The following is a 21010-nucleotide window of genomic DNA, read 5'->3' as shown; positions in this document are numbered from 1 at the left end:
CGTGACAAAGATTATTGCACTTTATACGGTGTAACGAAGATCATTGCCCTTGGGAGGAACGGTGACCGAAATGTAATTTCCTAAAAATTGTATATCGAGGTCTTAGAATGAATTTGTTCGTATTCGCGCGATCGAGACTCTCGAATTGATCACGAGTATTACATATTTTGTTTATTTTACCGTAATAACAGTGTCGATTTGTTTTACAGGCGATGTCGATAGCTGGGTACTAAAGTAATCAGGAGCTGACTGGAGAAGAATCTAGTCGCGCTCATTCGAATCAGTGTTGAGTATCAGCCAGCAAACACACGCGAGGATCATGAAAATGGTGCTGTCTCAACGTCAGAGGGAGGAGTTGTAAGTAGAAAATTTCCATATTCGTTAAAATACGAAAAGATAATCAAAATTTCATTGGAACGCGATCGTAAAATTTGGCGATTTTAGTCACCGTGTAAAACAAAAGACAATTGCACGATTTTGTAAATTAAATCCGACCGAGCTATTCAAACTTCAAACTTCTTGTATAATTTGACATTCGTAGTTGTTTTCGTGGAATTTTGTATATACGTACATTTTCAATGTAGAAGAATCAAGTATTTATTGATGTTTTTTATAAAAGCGTCATATGGATAGTTATTCTGCTCGAGAGCTACATATTCGATACCACTCGATACTGTTTAGGTTCTAACGTACAGCCTAGTATCGTTTGTATTGTTTTGGTATCATTTCCATCACTGACTGGAACTCAAATAACATTAAAAACGGAAAGTAATCCGGTGTATGTATCGTTATTTCGATATACTTGCGTTAAAGACGTAAGCCCGTGAAATTCTTTATCGTGCCATTATAACCGGATTCTAACACACGATGCATACCAATTAATAACGTAGAAGCAAGTGTGGATTGCAATGTTTGCTCGTCGGCGGCGGTGTGGGTGGAGTGGGAGACGTATCGAGTAGTGATGGAATCAACTCGATATGTGCTCACGAATATCAATCGATTTAATATCAATGTTTTTCGTTTCGTTACAATTTAGAAGTTGCGCGTCAATTGTTTCAAATTTCTAAATTTGTTAACAGTGGGTTGAAATTTCTGCGTTGATTATTCGTTTAGGCAACTGTGCGTTGTGCTTTTATCGTATTAGAAAATGATTGAAAAACCAGTATGTAGAAATTTTCGAAATACTTTAATTTTTCCATAAAATTCTCTGCGGCTTTTGGTACAGAAAGAAATCATTTTTTTCTCGAATAAGTATAAAATGCATTTTATATCCGATAGAAAAAATGTGACGTTTGTTTTTATAGTTTGAACATTTGAACGAGAATAGTTCTCCCCAATTTGAACGAGAGTAGGTTTGTAGAGGAAGCATGGACGATGCCATTTAGTCTTTCTTCTGTCACGAGCCTTCTTGCAGCTGATCTTTTATCAATTGTTTCTGGAGTTTCAATTGTATCACCAAAGACAAACATTCTCGTGTTTTTCTTGGTATCTCACCAGCCAATAACAACACTTCCGCTTTGTATCGGTTAAAGTAAAGATAAAATATTATTGAAAAAAGTACGGTCATGTTTTCCGTGCTTGTGATTACCATTATCTCGCGACGTTTTAAATTTATGTACTCACTGTGAGGTAAGAAGTATCATAAAATATCTATGAAAAAAATTGTTAAATATGCATACGGTAACGATGCATTTTGAATTGCATCCGTTTCTTCGATCGATGCATTCGTTGACCGGTCTATACTTATTACTGCAACGTTTATACTTATTAAAACGTAACTATTTTTTAAATCGGAAAAAAAAGATGTCTGGTTAGGGATAGAAACTGAGACAAAGCTTTCGAAAGTGAGTTTGAGACTGCGCGATAATTTTCAACATTTGAAATGGTAAAGTTCCACAAGTAACTACTTCGGTCTTTGCAAGTTTGGAAAACTTTAAGTAAGATTCAAGTCCTTCTGGTCAGAATCTTGTCGGACTTGTACGGCCGGTGCAGTGAACAATACACAAACATGTCAATTGTTACGCAGAAACACGACGCATGTAATAAGTAGAATCGCTGCGAAATTATCTGCGAGACCGCGAAAGGATGAAAGGGATTGCGGCACAACGAAATTTTATCCAGTAAGGTCGCATTAACCTCAGCCGAATAAGCGAGAACAAAAGACGTTGTTGCGTACTCGTAACTTTCCTTTTCCTTCATTTCTACGCGATCGTGTCTAGGTATAGGATCAACGGTATCATAAATATTGAAGCACGATGGTTCTATATAATTTAACAAAATAACGCCGTTAGAATACGTTCGAACGACTACAGAACTTTCTAACTAAAAGTCGCAAACGTGGTCCCGAGTATGGTAAAAAAAGAATTACGTACGATAAACGCACATTTATTATTCGACGTAAATTAGGTGATGCATGCTACAAAATGATCCGAGTAATCGCGATACATCTGCTAAAAGTAATACTCGTCGTCAAGAGAATCAGGATTAAATATATTTTAACCCTTCGAACTCGAGAGGAGACCCTCTCTTCCAATTCGGGGAAATTTTGTGAAATTCAAATTGGAGATTAGGTATTACACCCTTTTAAGATGTAAACATACGTGTGTCAAGTATTGAAATGAAAATATTCCATTCCATATTAATTTTGCGATTTAAAAGATTCAGACCAGTTTCAGGTAGCAAAATCGCTTCGAGTGCAATGGGTTGAGCTACAAACCTAGGCTTTGGCGGTTAGACGCGATATATAATGTATATATATAAATTTGATAATATTTCCTGCACGGAAAATAGTGTCGAAAGTTTGGTATTTCGATAAAATGTTGGGTAGCCGCGATGCATGAAATATCCGTTCGGTGGTGGTACCTCTGATCCTCTGAAAAAATATTGTTAGGGAATTTGTAGGAAAACTTGGCATAAGCGGTATGACAGTTTCCAGACATTTATAATTAGAGCTCTTTCACACGGGTACACGAGTGCCGAGGCAACTGTCGAGCTTCCAGGTTCTCACATGCCCATGCGAAGGTGCATTCCTTATTATAGTTTCAACGACAGTTCCTTCTGGTTGCTGCCTTGGTACTCGCCCGATGAATTCCACGTGGACGAGTGAAATAGTTATTAACCCTTTGCACCCGATCGTCAACCCATGCATCGGAATTTTTCTAATTTCTTTAATCTCTAAGGAAAAATCCAGATGAAAAAAAAAAACGAAAGTTTTGTAAACTATACAAAGATATATTAAATTAATTCCGCTTAATTTTCATTTCAAAGATCTCGAGAGGTTTTCAGTTTCCCGTGTAAAAGAACAAATCGAACGCGAATGGATAAAGAAAATTGGAATCTGGAACAGTTGGTTCTCTGTATGATTCATGAAAATGACAAAAAACGACGATACGTAACACGATGTGTGACGTGAGATGGATAATAATGTATCGTGCTTGTTTTGGAGTAGTTTACCCGATTCCCAAGGTCAATTTAGGTAAATATAAGTGACGTTCTGTCTTGATACGCGATGGAATTTTCTTATTAATGTTTATGACTCTTATACGCTATTATATCTATTTCGTTCACTTTTTCATCGATCGCTACGGCACGAGACATTGGACAGTAGATGTTGGTATAGTTGTAAACGATTAATGGCTTACGTTTTTGTATCGTTTGATATATTTCTCTTTATAAACTTATGGAGCAAAGTGGCTGTACGATACCATACCTTACTTAAATTTGCTTCTGGAGCAAAAATGCACATCTGTAACTAAAATATTCTGGTTAACGTGGGATAATGCAGTTAGTTAGTTATTTAATGCAATACCGAGTATGAGTATATTATTTTAAAAAATAAAATCATTCGTATATGCACCTAAGAAAAATAACTAAATTGAGCCGTACGAAATATCGTTTTCTCATAGTATCGGAAGTATGTAAATTTTTTGAAACTTTATTTACTTCATCGAATCAGTTTCCACGCCGTTTTTACGCGTCTCCAACGATCCATTCACTTAATTCTTCGTCTTTAATAAATATCAGAAACAGTGGAGGTCGAAAGGGTTTCAAGTTTCATTGTTTACCACGCTCTTTGATCTCCTTGCGTCGGTTCCATTTTCATTGATAGATTCTTCGTTCTGTATTTTGAAAGTTTCCATTGAATATTTCTTACATCGACGACAGTTTTATCGAACGGTGAATTTGTTCCTCCCGTATTTATAACATTTCTGCCGACATTTAAATTCCTAAAGAGAAATCACTGAAACATCTCGATTATTTATATTGTCAGATAGGAAATGTTACATAATAAACTGGGAATCCTTTTCAAAGATTAATGTTCACGTGTTGTGAGAAACTCCCCTTTCACTGCTATCTACATCGATACGCGCTCGACGAAATTGCTCTACCGTTTGCTATCGGCGTTTACAGACGTTCGATTTTGTTTTTACAATCTCTGTTGAGTTAAAAAAGGCCATCTCTTTTGAAAGTTATAAGACGATGAAGCAATAGCTTTTAATGCCTAATACAGGCTCTTTATACAACACGAGTACCGTATGTGTAAAACGTGAACAGGTATTCCGTATACAGTAGTGCCTGATTCTATGGGAAAATTACACCCAGGATATATGCGAAAAAATAATCTTCATCGAGTGTTTACATTTCTTCGGTTCGACTGGTCGGTAGTTGTGAAAACAAAATTTGATTTTTAACAATCCTTTTACTTGTCATTGAAACTGCATTCTAGTATTTATTACTCATAGAAATATCAGTGTGTTCGTGAGATTTTCTCGATGAAAATGATATTGAACGCAAATTTACTTGGATTACTTTATTATATATACAATAGTGTGTATATAAATAAATATATATATTTATAACGACACACACAATGCTATTCCCACACTCTCTGATATAAAATCATCGATAGTTACATGCTTTCCCATATATATTTTAAATTGTCACATAAAATTCTGTATTTCGTTCGCGAATTTTGCAGATTTATTTTCCTATCTATTTCTTTTTCACCTACAAATATCACCAGAGAAATTTATCATTGTTTTCGCGATCCCTCTTGATTTTATTCGCTGAACAGCAGTTGCTTCTACGAAATGTCATTGGAATCTTCAAAGGGCAAAATCTTATCAACTTTTACTTAACATTTACCGTGTTACGGTTTCGTTGTTCCAAAATTGTATCATAAAACCGATTAACAACGGACACTAATCTGCTTTGCTGACCGTAAGTAACTGACGACGTTTGGGAGACGTTCTTGACATTTATGGCTTGGGAAAAACCTGGTGTCAGGAGAAATGTCATTCCAACTAAGAGGTTAATAATTAACCCCAATTATTGTGTCTCGCTGCTTTTCACTGTCCTTTACTCTCGTCCCTGATATTCAGGGTGCGGTTAAATTCATGGTACAGCTGAGAACGGGGCGGTTCCTCGTGATGCATCCGAGTCGAAAGTGCAGAATTGCAATAAGTATTTTCAAACAAGCTATCATTTTCGAGAAAATAAAATCAGTGTTCGTAAAATGCATTTGTTGAATGTAAACGCCCAATAGATTCAAATTGCGAGATCCAGATTGCATCTGGAAAACATTCTAACGCACAAAATTGAATCGTTTAAGGACATCGAGTACGCTACAAGCTCGCTTCTTTGTGCAAGTGCAACGATGCAATTGTATCTTTTATATGAAATGAACTCTATATATTTTTTTATACGAGCCAATTCTTCTCATTCTGCGTATAAATCTATCGGAGTACAAACGTTGAAAAGCGAATACTGTGTAAAATATTTGGAACCGGAACATATTTACAATTACATTTGTTTTTAATCGAAACATCGGGCTGTGGTCGGGTGGTACGGGTCGAAGCACGGGAAAGCTACCCCAACAAACGTGTTTCACTTCCCCATATGTTGTAAAGATGATCACTTTCCGATGCTTGTACTTTAATCCGCGTACACGCAGGATGACTAGAATAATCGGCTTATACGAAAAAGTGTATAGTTTTCCTTTTAAAAGAAAAGATGCAATTGCTTCTTCGCGTGCATCGCTGCTCTTGCGGAAAAAGTGGGGTCATAGGAAGTTAGACATTCTTAAACCATTCAACTTTTTCCATTACCATTTTTTTTTTCTATCTTCAAGCAAAAGAAACACATGACCCGTTCCAGTTTCTATAATCATTTTGTATATGGCCGGTTGTCTATAAGTGTGCCGTCGATATCATCGTATAACTTACATCCGAATTCTCTATAGCGAAAGTAATACTGTTAATACAGTGTATGACAATTGACATTCAAATATCGTTTAACTCGTTATTTTACGGTAAGAGTGTAACTTTAGAAAAACGTTTCACGTGCATCGACTCGATAGTTCTTTGGTGTTTTTTTCGTCTGCCAATTTATTTCAATATATTTTTATTACACTTTTGACGCGTACGTTTCGTGGCATCTATAGAAAATTCGTCAGGAGCGATTCTTCGTTTCTTTTTCAGAATCGTAAAAATAAAAATTATAAACATTTTATAGAAATAATGAAAGAAAACGTATCAAATTACATTACACACATATTATAAACATTACTGTTATTATTTCTTGCTTAGACATCTCCGCTGTTATATTATTTCCTAATTTATTTTTTATTCGACATTATTGGTCTTGCTCTCACTGTATCTCTTGATTTGAATTGTATTCGTTTCACGATTTCGGCACCGAGAACGACAAAATTTCGTTAATTGTAATTCTGCGACTCTTGCGACGGAAAACGATTATGTTTCACGCACGAGATTCGTAAATTGACGTTCAAAATGGCGCGCATTTAAAAACAAATTAAATTTCATTCCACGTTCGGGTTTACGTATCGCGATTACATTTATTCGAACCGAATCCCGGAAACTGTACTTACGCAACGTTGGAAATGCTATTCCTTCGTTTGTAACATCGTAGAGACATCGCGTTCAGATTGCATCGTCTTCGAGCACGTTAAACGTATTCCGAAGATCGAATCAATTTCATCGTCGATAAGCGTTTATTTTTTCATCTCGAAGGGGGGCGAAACGAACGAAATCGCCAATAAACGGAGCGACGTGTTATTGTTACCAAACGTTTGATTAATCGATCTTAAAAAGAAAAAAAAAAAAAAAAAAAAAAAAATAGAAAGATATCGAAGTTCTCCAGCGGAGATCAATAAACGAACGTGTAACGAAGAACGGGGCTTGATTCCGTCGTTCTTCTCTCAAGGGAAACTATGTCGATCGCGAGTGAGCCCAGTTTGAGGGTATATTCGATATACCCTGGCAATAATGCCGAAACGGGACGTCATCGATCGTGGTGTCTGATCGATGCTGACTAATTCCGGTGACGTTGAATCGGTCGTGGATCGACGTGTGTCGTGCGCGAGTTGCCACAGGAGAGGGCGTCTCTCGAGCACGCGCGAATACCGGGATCGATAACGCGTCGAATGAGTCGACTGCGGCCGAGGGTGGAACAGAAAGAAAAGGGGCTAACAGGGAAATGCAGGAAGACACTAGACGCTGCTGGAGGGGAGTACTGGAATTGGTTCTATTCGGTATATGTAGAGTATTGCCGAAGTTACCGTACATTTTCTCAAGATAGAGTAAATTTCGAACAAATCTCTCGATTATAAAGTGACGGGAAAATTGGAATATCTAGTCTGTCCGAGCATAGTTCGATTATGTAAACGTTTCGACTAGAGAAATCGAGCCCTCTTCGGTAGAAACATCGGTTATGTTTTAGGCATAAGGATACACGTACCAGTCTCGAAGAAAGTGTATTTGTCATTAGAATTTTTTTGATTAGAATCGTATTTTGATGTTTTTAATATTTGTGAGAATACATACTGTGCTATTATATTGCACCACTACTGCTACGACTGCTGTTATATTGCAAATCATTGTAATTCTCCTAGTTTACGAAAAACTATTTTCTTATCGTACATTGGGTGACAAAAGGGTCAATGAAAACATCGAATGAGCGAGACCAAGTGATAAATTGCAAGGTCAGGCTGTCAACTTAACGCCGATAGTATAAACAATCTATGAGTCGTCTTATGACAAAGATAGAACATACGTCAGAATTTACCAATCTAACAAACTATTAACACACGGAAGGCGGGTGGTTTGGAACAGAGATGGGCAAAATTTTATTCATTGCGTTTACACGATTGGATAGTTAAATTTTGATTTGTTGATATCTTTCATTCTATAATTCAAATTGTAAATTTTATTCAACGAGTAACAGGTAAATATCGTTAAGATATTTATTTGCGAGTTGCTCTATTTCGTAGAGACATGTAGTTACATTTCTGACATCCTTGTACAGCTTGTGTAAATGTAAATAATTGACCGTTCATTCGTACAGTTTGTCTAGACTTTATGGCTATGTAAACGTGTGGAAAGTGACGTGTTATCTCGACGTCATCGTGAACAAATCTATCGAGTTAGAAAGCCTAAATATAGCCGTCAATCTTGGTTGATTCGAGTTGATCAATGAATACACGTCGTTGAAGATACATGTATTTTAGAGCGGTCTTTAGTGTTTCTTCCGAATTTATTTCGTCTCACGCTTCAGAATGGTTTCAACGTATAAGAAAGTAATTCCAGTGAAACATGAACTCGATCCGATAAGAAGGAAACGTGCCTCACGAGCCTTGAAGTTTTACAAGCAAAATTATGTGCCCGCGGCTCTGTCGTTGCTCCCAAATCGTATACAAAAATTGTCCACCTTGACCGATCGTTATATTTTACTTTTATCAACCGATACGTAGACGACCTTTTAATGCCTTTTTCACACGAGGGGTGTATTCGATCGCAACACCTTTTGCAACTGTTTTCCCCGGGGTCTGGTTATCGGGCTGGAAAAAAGTTCAAAAACAAAAATCTCCACCATTTTTAATTAAGGAGTAACCCAATACACACGGATCCGGTCAGGCAACATCAGTGAAAACAGTTTCAAAAGTTATTATCTTAAACACGCCTTTCGTGCGAAAAAGTATTAAAAGATCGTTTACTAGTAGATAAACATAAAATGTAATAACCAACCAGGGGGACAATTTGAGTATATATTTTGACACACTACGAAAAGGTAGCAACATTAAATCGAGTCTTCCTAAATATTTTTTTACAATTCGTAGTCTCTTTAATTCTTCATTTTAGTAGAATCCCACGTTTAACGAATAGTTTACTTAATATTGACATTTATGAAAGAAAATGTACGCTTAGGAAATATGTACAAAAGATTACTACGTGTATACGTAACAACCTCTCTGATCCTTGTTATTGATTGTAGTTTGGTACTGTATTGGTGTAATACTTTCTATAAAATTTTGGCGTAAAAGGTCCACCGAGACGTATTTGGAGAATTGGATGTGTCAACTGTTCTATCGTAAAAGCACCTTCTCCTCGAAGCTTTTGCTTCGCAACGACTCATACATTTTGTATTAAATTGGTGTCGGGCGGCTGAGATGCCCATTTAAACGAAGAAACGCAATTTTGCTGTTTCCATTCACGGCTGAGCTAGCTTGGATGTTTTGGATCGTTATCCTCTTGAAGTATCCAATCTGTACATTCACGACGAAACCACCTTTCTATGGAGCGATACCAAACTTCTTTTATAGAATTCGATCGTTCGTGGTGCCCTTAAAATGCCAATAAATACGTACAAAGTGTCGAAATCGCAGAAATTGAAACAACTGTAAACGTTGAACAATTATTGGGTGTTTAACGGTTTGTCGAATCATTGTATTTTTGCAGAAAGATTAAGATTTCCGTCCAGGAAGTAACGCTCGAGAATCATCCGTGAAAACGACACCATTCCAGTCACGATCGATATTGTTTCGAATTAATGTTATTGCGCTTTCGATCGCAGAGATCATAATGCTACGTTCCGTTAGGAAACGTTATTATTTTTTAAACGCCGTTTATTACACTACGGTTATTTTTTTCGTCGGTGGATGTTAGCAATTAACGTAAACTTCATTCAGGTTTACGTTCAAATGAATCGACAACAGTATTTATCTCTTTAAAGCTTCTTATCCACTTTCTGATAAAGTCGTTTGATTTATCGATACATTTGGATGTAGCATACAAGCCGTGTTTCGTCATTTCGCATTCTTTGCACGTTCAGCAGTTATGTTTGAAAGACTTTGTAAGGTACAATGAAACGACAGATACTGGGTCAACTGTTGTAACGTGTATTTGTATACATTATGTGTTTCAAGAGTATAACAATTCCCTCTGTCTCGTTTGTTTTTCTTAGAAGTCGCGAACACTACGCTCTTATGTGACGGAGTGTAGTTATTTTCACCGAGATGTTACTTACGCACAATAATGGTACCTTTAATATAATGAAATCTCCGAGCAAGCCTTTTAGCATCCGTAATAACAGTTAGTCGTCCACGCGTCAACCATTGCTCTAAACTCGGAGAACTTTGCGAGAAATTATTGTCTATAACAAATTACTTTTTATAAAAAATGTTCTTTGGGGAGATTACGAGTACCGGTGTATTATGTCGGAGCTACATCATCGTATTCTATAATAGGTTGTTCGATAAAACTTATGGAACAATCTAGTAAATCTATTGAGCAGCATTCCTCCAGTACAGGAGGAATCGATACAATCGTAATAGAGGTCCTTTTCCTCCATCAGTTGTACAGTTATTTGAAAATCGTGCATTGTCTTTTCAATCTAGATCATTTCGAAGACTTTGAGAGAGATAGAAATCCAAGGAAACAATGTACGACGAATATGCTAACTGCATAATTCTCAGGTGAAGCCTTGTCATTTTAATAACGCTCCTTTTACGATACGTAGCCTCGCGTTATCCTGGTAGAACAAAGCTCCATGTCGCGTGACTGAAGCCAATTATTGTTCGACTGTGTAGACTGTCAGTTGCGACACTATTGCCCATATTTGTAATTTGTTCCAATATTTTTTAAACGACGGTGGTTTCTCGAATGATTCGTCTTCAGTTTAGTACCGAGTTTTTCAATACTTCAAATTTCTTCAAAAGATTCACGGATCTTTCGATCCAAGCATCTTCGAATTTGCTTAGTGTACCTTTATCGGTACACTTTTTTTAATCTTCCTCAATAGAACGGTACATTTTCCGTCGATATGGTTTTATTTGTTCTTTGTTCGAACGTGTATTCTGCAGAGAAAAAAAGATGATCCGTGCGAGGGTATTGTTATTATAGTCAGTCATCATTCTACTTACGCGCAATACCACATTCCCCTTAATCCGAGACTGTTCCGTCATTCCTCGTTGCAATAAACTCGCTAACACGGATTCGTACCGCGCGAGGGGTAAATGGCTCAGTTCACGTTACCCCCTCTCCTTCGCTTGTAGCTGTCGTGCAGCTGAATCGTTAGATGGCGTTATTGTAACGAAGTGACGTAGTGCGCAGAATCATTATGGCATCGAACGCACGACAGGACAACGGAAACCTTCCAGAACATCTCACTTCGTCGCGGTAAACCTATGTGCGACAAGTTGCACGAACGATTATGAATTGATAATGTTTCGTCAACAGCTTCGCAACATGTACAGTTTTTAAAAGATCGTCAATTCAACGAATAAATTACCATTTACGAAGTACGTATAATTACGTCTCGGGAAACAATTCTGTTACGTGTAATTTCATTTAAATGGCGTATCGAAATATACCGATATAAATATATTTCATTTACCAAAATATGCAAAATATAAAATACGCTGAATGTAATGTACGAGTTACAGATAAATGTGTAGAGTGTACAAAACACTCTATTTTAATATATTTCGTATATATATTCTGTTATATAAAACGTACGTAACGTATTTGTGTGTACGTCGTTTAAATAAAATATCGATTATACGTATCGAAATTTATTCATAAAATTCAATAGTACCTACTTGATAAATAATACTTGATCGATCAATTATTTGAATCTTCATAGATCGTACGATCTGGAAAATAATTTTTGGAAAATATTTATTTGTTCGTTGAATTGATACGATACAGTCTAAACGTCGTGTAGTTCTTGTGAGTGCATTGTCGCTATATAGCCGAGTCTATGTGACTCGTTGCATATACATATGTATGTAGGTTAGATGTTTGGAGGTTTCTGCTGTTGTTATGCGTTCGATAAGAATGATTCTGCGCACCTACGTCACACGGTAGTAGTAAATATGCGCTATGTAGTCATCAAACTGTGATACGACATTGAAAGATAGTTTGCGTTTGTATTACTGTTCCGTCTCGCGATATTGTTCAGCCGATTGTCGTGATCACACAGTCGGAAGCTATCTTACCGGAAAGAATGGCACGTTGACTATGCATCTCTTATAAGCACGGTGTATCAATCACGCCACACTGGTGCACTAAATTTCATAACTCGCGCAAGTAAACACGCATCAATTATCTCTACGTTTTTCGATACTTTCATAAAATTCTCTTCACACCGTTCCTTACTTACACTGTTTTCTCTCTTACCGAGTAAATTGAATCCACTTTACGGACGATCAATCCTTGGATTTGGTTTTCAGCAGTTCAACAAACAATTTAACACACTGTAACGAGGCAATTTACTTCGTAAACGCGAATTTTGAATCATATATATTCCTACTCTGTAAATTTCGTCGAACGTGTATACACGTACACGTATACACCGTTTCAGACCACTCATGCTTCACGTATGCAAATAAATATAGTTTTGTATATAGTACTATGATAGTTCTTCGTGTTAATTTCCATGACTCGTACAAAATCAAGTAATGCAAGGTAAGTGTAATGGAGCAATGGAATTCCTTGCGTAATATTACGTGTTCGATTACAATTGTATTCTTCTGTGAATGGTTAATGTCAAAATTTTGATCGACAATAACACGGAATCATTAATCGAATTGCAACGTTTCCGTTGAAGTACAATATTTTTGTAAAAAATAATTTTCAGTTCAAAATTGAAAGAAAAATGTATTTCTAAAATTATCACACGAAAATCAACAATTCCAATGCGAATAATTCGTTCTTATCAAAGTGTATCGTTATATTGTAAAGTGTTAAGATTAAATCTAGGTAAATATACAAATCGAGCCGACTCAATTGATCGTAAAACTCAATTCTAAATCAGAGTCTGAGAGGTGATAATTCATTAATTTAAAAGAACACCGATTCAACAACGCAGGATTAAAATTGATCCATTTGAAATTGATTACCCGTTTCATCAATCAAGATTCACAGTCCCAATAAAAGTATACGTATCGATGGAAAATAAATCGTTATTCGTCCGTTTTCATTATTCGTTTATTACTCGAGGAAATAAATAACGAAATATTTCATATTTTGTGTCATAAAATTAATGTATTACACAGGGAATGTAAACATTTATCATGGTACGTTTTTCGTTCGGTAATAAACAATTTCCGTACGTATTTAACAATTTTCTTTGCTACATTCGTATAAATTCCACTATAAATTATTGCACTGTTGTAATTTAAATTTACAGTTTCGCATTCATCTAATTTTAATAATACCAGAATGTGTATACTTGATCAATCTTGAACGATTAATTAGGTTTGGTTGGGTTGTTTGAGTTCACAGATATACGGTTGATTATAGCAACTATACACGTTGTTAAAATAGGTAATTACATATCTGATGAAATGCGCCGTGCACATGCTTTGAAATATCGGTTTACCTCTTTCACTACGAAGTGTTACTATTACCACTCATCGAAGAGTGCTCGTAGTGTACTATACGGAGAAACACTACTTACACGCAGTAACATATTCCTCTTAATTCGAGGCTGTTCTTTTTTTCTCTTTGTAATACGAAGAACGACTATATTGATCACTTACTACGAACCAAATACTACATATACTTATGACGTCGATTTACATATATCATCGGTCGCGAAAGTTCACACAAGAGTTTCAATAATTCTATATTAACCCATAAATGATAAGATGAGGATCCGATGGACTCTAGCGAATTTTGTTACTGTCAAAAATTTAATGTATCGATTCCCGAGATACTGTATCAACTAACGCAAAGAAGCTAACCAACTTCAAAATTTCGACGTACCAGTGTTAAAGTATAAAGTTCGGTTCAAAGTCCTTTTCGGAATAATGCACGAAACGTTCGAATCTTTAAAACGTTGCGAACCGAATCGATTGTCCACCTCCTGACCAAGCAGATCACGTTAACGGATCATTGTGATCCAACGGAAAGAAATCGGTGCTCGTTACACCCGGTCGTACCGTAATTTCTCGTTTAGTTATTTCTAATGGAAATATCAAGATAAGGTAGGCCGGTTGAACGTGCCAACGAAAGAGATTCTACACGTTTTAATGAGGCAATAAAGCAAAGAAGATACCACTAGGAAGGAGATCGTTAAAGATATCTCGAGTTGTCCGGAGTACTCGGGCGACTCGACTGTGTACACGAAAGTTCCGAAAGGATATACCAGCTGCACCAGTGAGACCTAGTAATCGATAGAGCTCCTCCCTCTTCGACGGCTTACGTTTCTTCCAGTCTGTTTCGTTAACCGTGTACTTAAGAGGCGGAAAATAATAGGGGAAAAAAGGGTGAAAGTGGTGATTCGGCGCGATCAATACGTTCACCACCGTGTAAAGGGTTTCAAATATTTAAAGGGTTGTAACTGATAATTACGACACCGAGGGCAGTGCCACACGGGCGTCGACGTTCCTACCAGCGATCAACCATTAACTGTGTCTCTCTCGCTCGCTCTCGACTCTGTTCCCGACTCGTCCCTCGTTCTTTCTCCCTCGCTCTCGAACGGAGCCAAGGCTCTCCTTCGTCGTCGTTTTTTCCCGAAATCTGTTGCCAACATTGGCGCCAACGCCCGTCTCATGGCCCTAAGAGTAGCGGTGGGTGTTCACGTGACGTTTAAAGTCGAAAAATCGTTGTTTCGAAGCAACCGACGGTTTAATATCTTTTTCCACCGGTAATTTTGTCGCAGTTCTGCGTCACGACATTCGTCACGATAAACACCGCTGCGAGGTGATTAGATTTTAGATGCTCTTCGTACTCTGGAGGAAATTATTCGCGCAGACAGTGAACGAATTAACGGGAAATGGAAATACGCGAATCGGAAAGAAAATTGAAGTAGAATGTAAGAATTAGTTTTATTTGAGGTATGTAAAATACAAATGGGACAATCGCTGTAGAGACAAAATGTTATTCGCATTACAATTAGGTCCAAGATGTGTAATTTCGACTCGTTAATGAAATATTGATAAAGGTGTACAACATCTTGGCAATGGCGTGCCAGAAACGTTGCAATTCCTAGTTCCGACTCTTAATATCGATCGGATGTCGTTGCATATTGTGGTGAAAACGTAAGTAAAAGCAGCTATTTTCTGCAGTATCAACATTTTATTCGTATAAATATTTTGCTTTCTCAACGATAACAACGTATCTATAATTTCGGTAAAATTTGTTACGTTACTTCGATAAGTTTTTTATTCGGTATGGAATGATCCGTTTGTCTTTCAAAGAGGCAAGACGAACACTATGGTGACTTTCTAGCGAAATCGTGCCTTGGATACGCAATGTTCAATGTTTGTAATTAAAACACAAGGTGTTGAATATTAGGTGTGGAATTTACAACGAATAAGCATTTCATCGTAATAGTGAAAATCTTTTGGGTGTACACCGTGTAATTATAAAGAACCGATACAGACTTCCGTGGTGTAACTATCGTAAAAAGTTGAAATATATTTTATCGCGTTATTTTATTGTCGAAATTTAAGCTTTACATCCTGTAAAGAATATTCTGGAGAATGTTAACAAACAAGTATATAAAATTGTAATTCGGTTTTCGATACGAAGTGAATCCGAATTGTGGATCAATTTTAAAAATTAATACCGGCGTGTAGATGATTATTTCGTCTACGAGAGATTATTTGAATAATAATTGTGATTAATTTACACGGTATAGAAATCTCGACTGATGCCACGTGACAGTTACTGAAGCAAAATTTTGAATAATAATACACAGTGGAACGATAACACACTTGGTTCTATATTTGGTGTGTTATTTTGCCAAGGAAATATATTTAAAAAGAATGTATCGTTGCAGTTCTTTTTTTTTTTCAATTGTTTTCGAAGAAGAAAATTGTTGACGAGAGGAATAGCTTCGTAGAAGTGGAAGGCTTTCGTAGATCGGAACCAGACTCACTTTCTAAAGGCTGTATCTTGTTATTCGGACTTTTATACAACTGCAATTAGAATTGCAATTTCCACTTATAGGTAGTAACTACACTGGCAAGTTTTATTGCAGTGAAATTAATTCGCATTATCTTGCGTGCCTATACGTGCTTCGTTGAACCTTAATGAGCAGTTGATGGAAAAAAGAAACAACGTTGGTTATCCATTGAAATTTATTCTGTATGTACGTTTTCTATATGTTGAATTATTGGAGGCTTTAAGTGCGTATAGAAAATAATCACTTGCATAAAACGTCACGTTGTAGATTAAGATAATGCTTTAGATCAACAGATTACATATAACTACTGGAGAAAATTTGAAAGAAATGGGTTTCTTTCGGCCGAGGTTTTACACTCAGTCCGTTCCAAACAAACTCCTCGATTAATTCAACGCGTTTGTTCTTTGTATGAAATTTTGGATCATTTTGAACACAATAATTCATTTTTAAGAGATTAATCGCGTCTCGCGTCGTGCGTTGCACGTATAGGAAGACGGTCTTACGAATTAATGCAGTGTAAAATTAATTATGGAATTAAGGGATGACTCAAAAACAATGTAAAGAAGCTCCATTGAAAAAGTCGTAAAATATGACGTCGAAAGTGATTGCCTGTGCGGCGAGTATCGATGCACCAGAATTTTTGTCATGCATTCTCAATTAGATCTTTGTTCGCTTTGTAACTATACAATACCTAAAGCGGACGAGTTTAATTGAAGGCTGAATGGCTTGATACCTTACGTAGAAATAGTTGCACAACATCTGGGATTTCCTAATCGTATAATATCCCCTGAATATTATTCAGTACACTGCGGCGATCGTGCGAGTTAAAAAGTCGCGTTGGTTGTGATTTTTGTCAAAGTTGCATTGATTTTTCAACGTGAAACCGCCTAATTGGTTCGAAATATACAAAGATGTACCAGATACGTATTCGTTCGCGAGTTCTTGGTTCATGGTATAGTCCTTCAATGTTTAACAATTTTCATCCGTTGTGTAAACTCTTCTACTCTACAGTCGTAATTCATCCGTCCGATGGTAATGCTCAGAGCGTCCATTAGTTGAAATAAGAATTTTTTAAATTTATTTTATGCACAGTTGTTTATTAACGAACGAGAATTTACGAGATTGCATACGAGATTAAAAGGTGGAGATCAAGACCATAAACTTTGCTTTCGAGATATTTAACGTCTCTGTCGTACGATTTACATGTAAATGATTATAATATATTGAATTCGAAATGTTTCTCCAAAGAATGTTTGATTCGGCATGAAATAACCTGATCCGTATGGTTTACACGCTACGGTGTCTCGCCACGTTTTAGTTGCGTGGGGAGATCATTTTTAAGCGAGCGATTTCTAAATAAATGGGTTGGACGTGGGAGACATCGCCCGGTTACCTCGATTCTCGTATTGAAATCCAATAGATTTTTATATATCCAAAAAATCGTCAAACGTGTCCAATATGGTGTAGAATAATTCATGTACGATGCACAGCTTGAAGTAGAACGTCTCCCAATGATTGATTATTGGAAATTATTCAATAAACTTGTTTCCAAACAAGATGGTATTCGTCGATTAATTTTCTGTTTACAGAAATGGAAAATAGTTTGAGTAAATAGCAATTTCTGTCCATACATTAAAGTTGTATCGGTGTTTCGAGATTGTACAACGACGTGCAGATTTTCTTCGATCCATTGATGGGTATTGTGAAAATTTGATACACGATTTTTGGTAGATAAATAATATTGGATACAGAAAATTCTGGTTAGGAGTCTGCAATGACACTATTGAGAAGGTCAGTCGTGGTAGAAAGTTACCAGAAGTAAAGTCCTTGCACCCTTTGTATGTAGTACGGATACAGCTGTTCATCATTCAGTATTTTCCAAACAATCGCGTGTCCCACGTTCTCCATTCTCGCAATTATTCGAGTGCTATCCCTATCACTGTACACACGAGACGAAACCCAATTTCTTTTCCTTTCTTACGCCTCGAATTATTAATTGTAGCCTCGCTACACGTGAAATAAAATTCAGCAGTATCTGTAGACAAGTGTTGTTCGTTTGAATCGAAGACTTTAATTTCCATACTTCCGTGTGAGTATGGGTATCGGTAACTCGTATAAACAAAGTATTTTTAAAATGAGAGATTTTCGCAAATAATAAGGGTTTTCTTTTAAAATACTATTCGATAAAAATTGTAATAAATTAATTCGATGAAGATTCACGCGAGTCTGTTAATACTTCTCATATTTATTTTTATTCATTGCGAACAATGTATAAAAAATAAAAATTAAAAAATACGGAGCGATTCGAATTTGTAATACAGTTTTAATACGGTTTTAAAATATACTTAACGAATAATAATTCTACTTAGGAGTTCCGCTAAAAGTTTCCCTTTATCTAGGGCATTTACGGGAAGGTAAAGTTTAAGAAACATTGCCCTTAATTATTGTCCTATATTATTGTCCCGTTTATACCTTTCTTCGTTTCAATATTAATAAAACTACATACGAAAACTATTCAAAGATATTTAATATTCAGATTACAAATTTACGCTATTGTGGATACATTGTTATCAAAACCGTAAACGTCAGTAACCGTGATTTTTTAAAATAGGAAAATAATCGTCCGCGAAATTGTCCGCGATGGGTTTTGCGCACAATTAATTAAATTAAAACTCATCGGCCTTGTAATCCAAGTATAAGAAACGACGTGTTCCGTGCTTAAAATTTACGGTGTATTTCTCGTGCACGCGTTCGTACGATGAGAAACCTTATATCTCTTATACGCGATACCTGCTGACGGGTGTGTTAAGGTACATAGAAAAAGAAGAGTCAAAGAGAGTGTAAAGGGATCGCCTTCGCTATAGAAGACGATCGCGTCGTTTCGAACGACCCCCGATGCGTTAAATTTATGTTAGCGTAAAATGGTAAAAACTATTCCTCTTGCATCGTGCGTGATCAATTTTCGTTTATAAAAATCGATCGAACCTTTCCCACCGATCGATCGAACGTTCGAATTTCTGTGCGCAACTGTTCCTCGTGAGATCGATCTTCGCGCAAGGAACACCCGAATCGGGTAAACGGGGTTACCGGGAAGTCATCGATAACGAAAGGCAAAGAAGTCTCGAACGGAGGGATGATTTGTCGTTACGTTTAGTGAAACGATAAGCTCCGTATAGAAGAGAATCTATCGCACATCTCGGTTGTTCGCTTTGTTTGCCGGCACTCGAACGCCACGAGATAAAACCGATGGTGATAATTCGCTACATACTATCACGTGGAAGCAGGTGAACAGAGACGAACGACCGACTTCAGGCCTTTCACCCCAGCATAATTTTACCCGACTTTCAATCTCTTTCCCACGTACTCAACCTGTGGCCTCTATTGTATCTGCTTACATTGCGAACAGTTGTTACTGAAATGTCATTATCGAAAGTCTGCTATAATTCCAGGTCCGTTAATATTCCTGGGAGAAATGATCGTTCGTGAATATATACCGAATAAATGATCGTACTGTAGGTAAAATTAAACGGAGACGGAGTTAAAGTATGCACACCTGTGAACGAAGAGAGAACGATGCGTAAAAGTTCCAAGTATTGTTGCATAGACCGAGGCAAAGAAAGTTTGTGGAAGGTGAGGCACCTAAGAAAGACAGCTCGAGGAGTGTTTCTCATGCTTTGGAGATTCAAAGATGGTGCCTATGTGATCAAGGCACGTTGATTATTAAAATTATTACGCTTCCTGGATCGTTTGCATTGTCGAACGTCTGTAAAGTGATCTGTGGATCGTTGGAAACTTTTTAGGCAAATCGTGCTGCATCTGTATCGGTCAATGTCAAACTGGTGCACCGGTGCAATGGTGCAATGCATACTTGGAACCTAATATAATTCGGTCTCCTCTTTTGTATGTTTTTCTTTGTACGAAGAAATTGCTTTATACCTTAAAGAATCGTGTAAAAGTTTATAGTTGTGGTTTGCAAGGATAGGATAGTTCATTGGGCAGTTGCATATTGAAACTGAGGATATATGTATATCGTTTCGAAAGTAGACAGTTAATAGTTTTGGAGATATTTAACGTTTAAGTTTTGGCGAACTTTATCTTATGAAATACCACTTTAATTGACAGCTGAGAACTGAACATGCTGACAAGGTGTTTCTTGGCCAGAGTGATGCTCTCTTAACGCAGGCTCGAGTCCCGTTGGAACTTTCCCTGAAGACATGTTTTTATTATTATTCACACCGATACGAACATTTCGTTATTTACATTCGAGTTCAAAAATTACTTTTCGTCACTAGTGAATTCGATTAATATTCTTGTTGTAATTGATGTACGGGTTTGGAAAATATTTATCGTAAATGTAAGTTATAAATATTGTAAAATTTGTTTCTAGACACGATTCGTAGACAGTGTATTTTATAAATACGATGAAAATGTATTCGAGAAACAAATATAAAAGATTCCTGTATGCTCGTCTTGCAAATGCACAGTACATTTAATTATCTTGTATTTAAATAGCAATTTGATGCTACGCACAATTAATCTTCTATCTCGGGTGAAAATTTGTATCAACGTTTGTTTTTACCACTGCTGCCAAATAAATGGCACGAATAACATTGACTTCTTCATCGTATGGTCAAATTTTAATTAAAATATACGGGGTTTACTAGAAACTCGCCTAATTCTTCTAAGAATTATTATTGTTTCGTATATCGACGAAACGGTCTCACACTTTTGTTTTCTAATTAAACAACTGACGTTCTTCAGAAATTTCCTCATTGTTACCACTCGCGTTACATGCAGG

General features: G+C 36.7%; 1 protein-coding gene across 3 annotated transcripts in view; it reads left to right on the top strand.

Moving 5' to 3' along the window:
• Lis-1 (LisH and WD40 domain-containing Lis-1) overlaps nt 1–21010 on the top strand; it is a 38738-nt gene that overhangs the window by 6723 nt on the left and 11005 nt on the right. For all 3 annotated transcript variants that reach the window (XM_076325703.1, XM_076325705.1, XM_076325704.1), the window contains exon 2: nt 210–357. In XM_076325703.1, the coding sequence (XP_076181818.1) occupies nt 320–357 (38 nt within the window). In that variant the 5' untranslated portion in view covers nt 210–319. The remainder of the gene's footprint in view (nt 1–209; nt 358–21010) is intronic.

This window comes from Ptiloglossa arizonensis, chromosome 13, assembly GCF_051014685.1.
Source record: "Ptiloglossa arizonensis isolate GNS036 chromosome 13, iyPtiAriz1_principal, whole genome shotgun sequence".
In the NCBI taxonomy this organism is placed as follows: Eukaryota; Metazoa; Arthropoda; class Insecta; order Hymenoptera; family Colletidae; genus Ptiloglossa; species Ptiloglossa arizonensis.
Note: the sequence above shows the minus strand (reverse complement) of the source record. Positions and strands in the feature narration are given on the sequence as shown.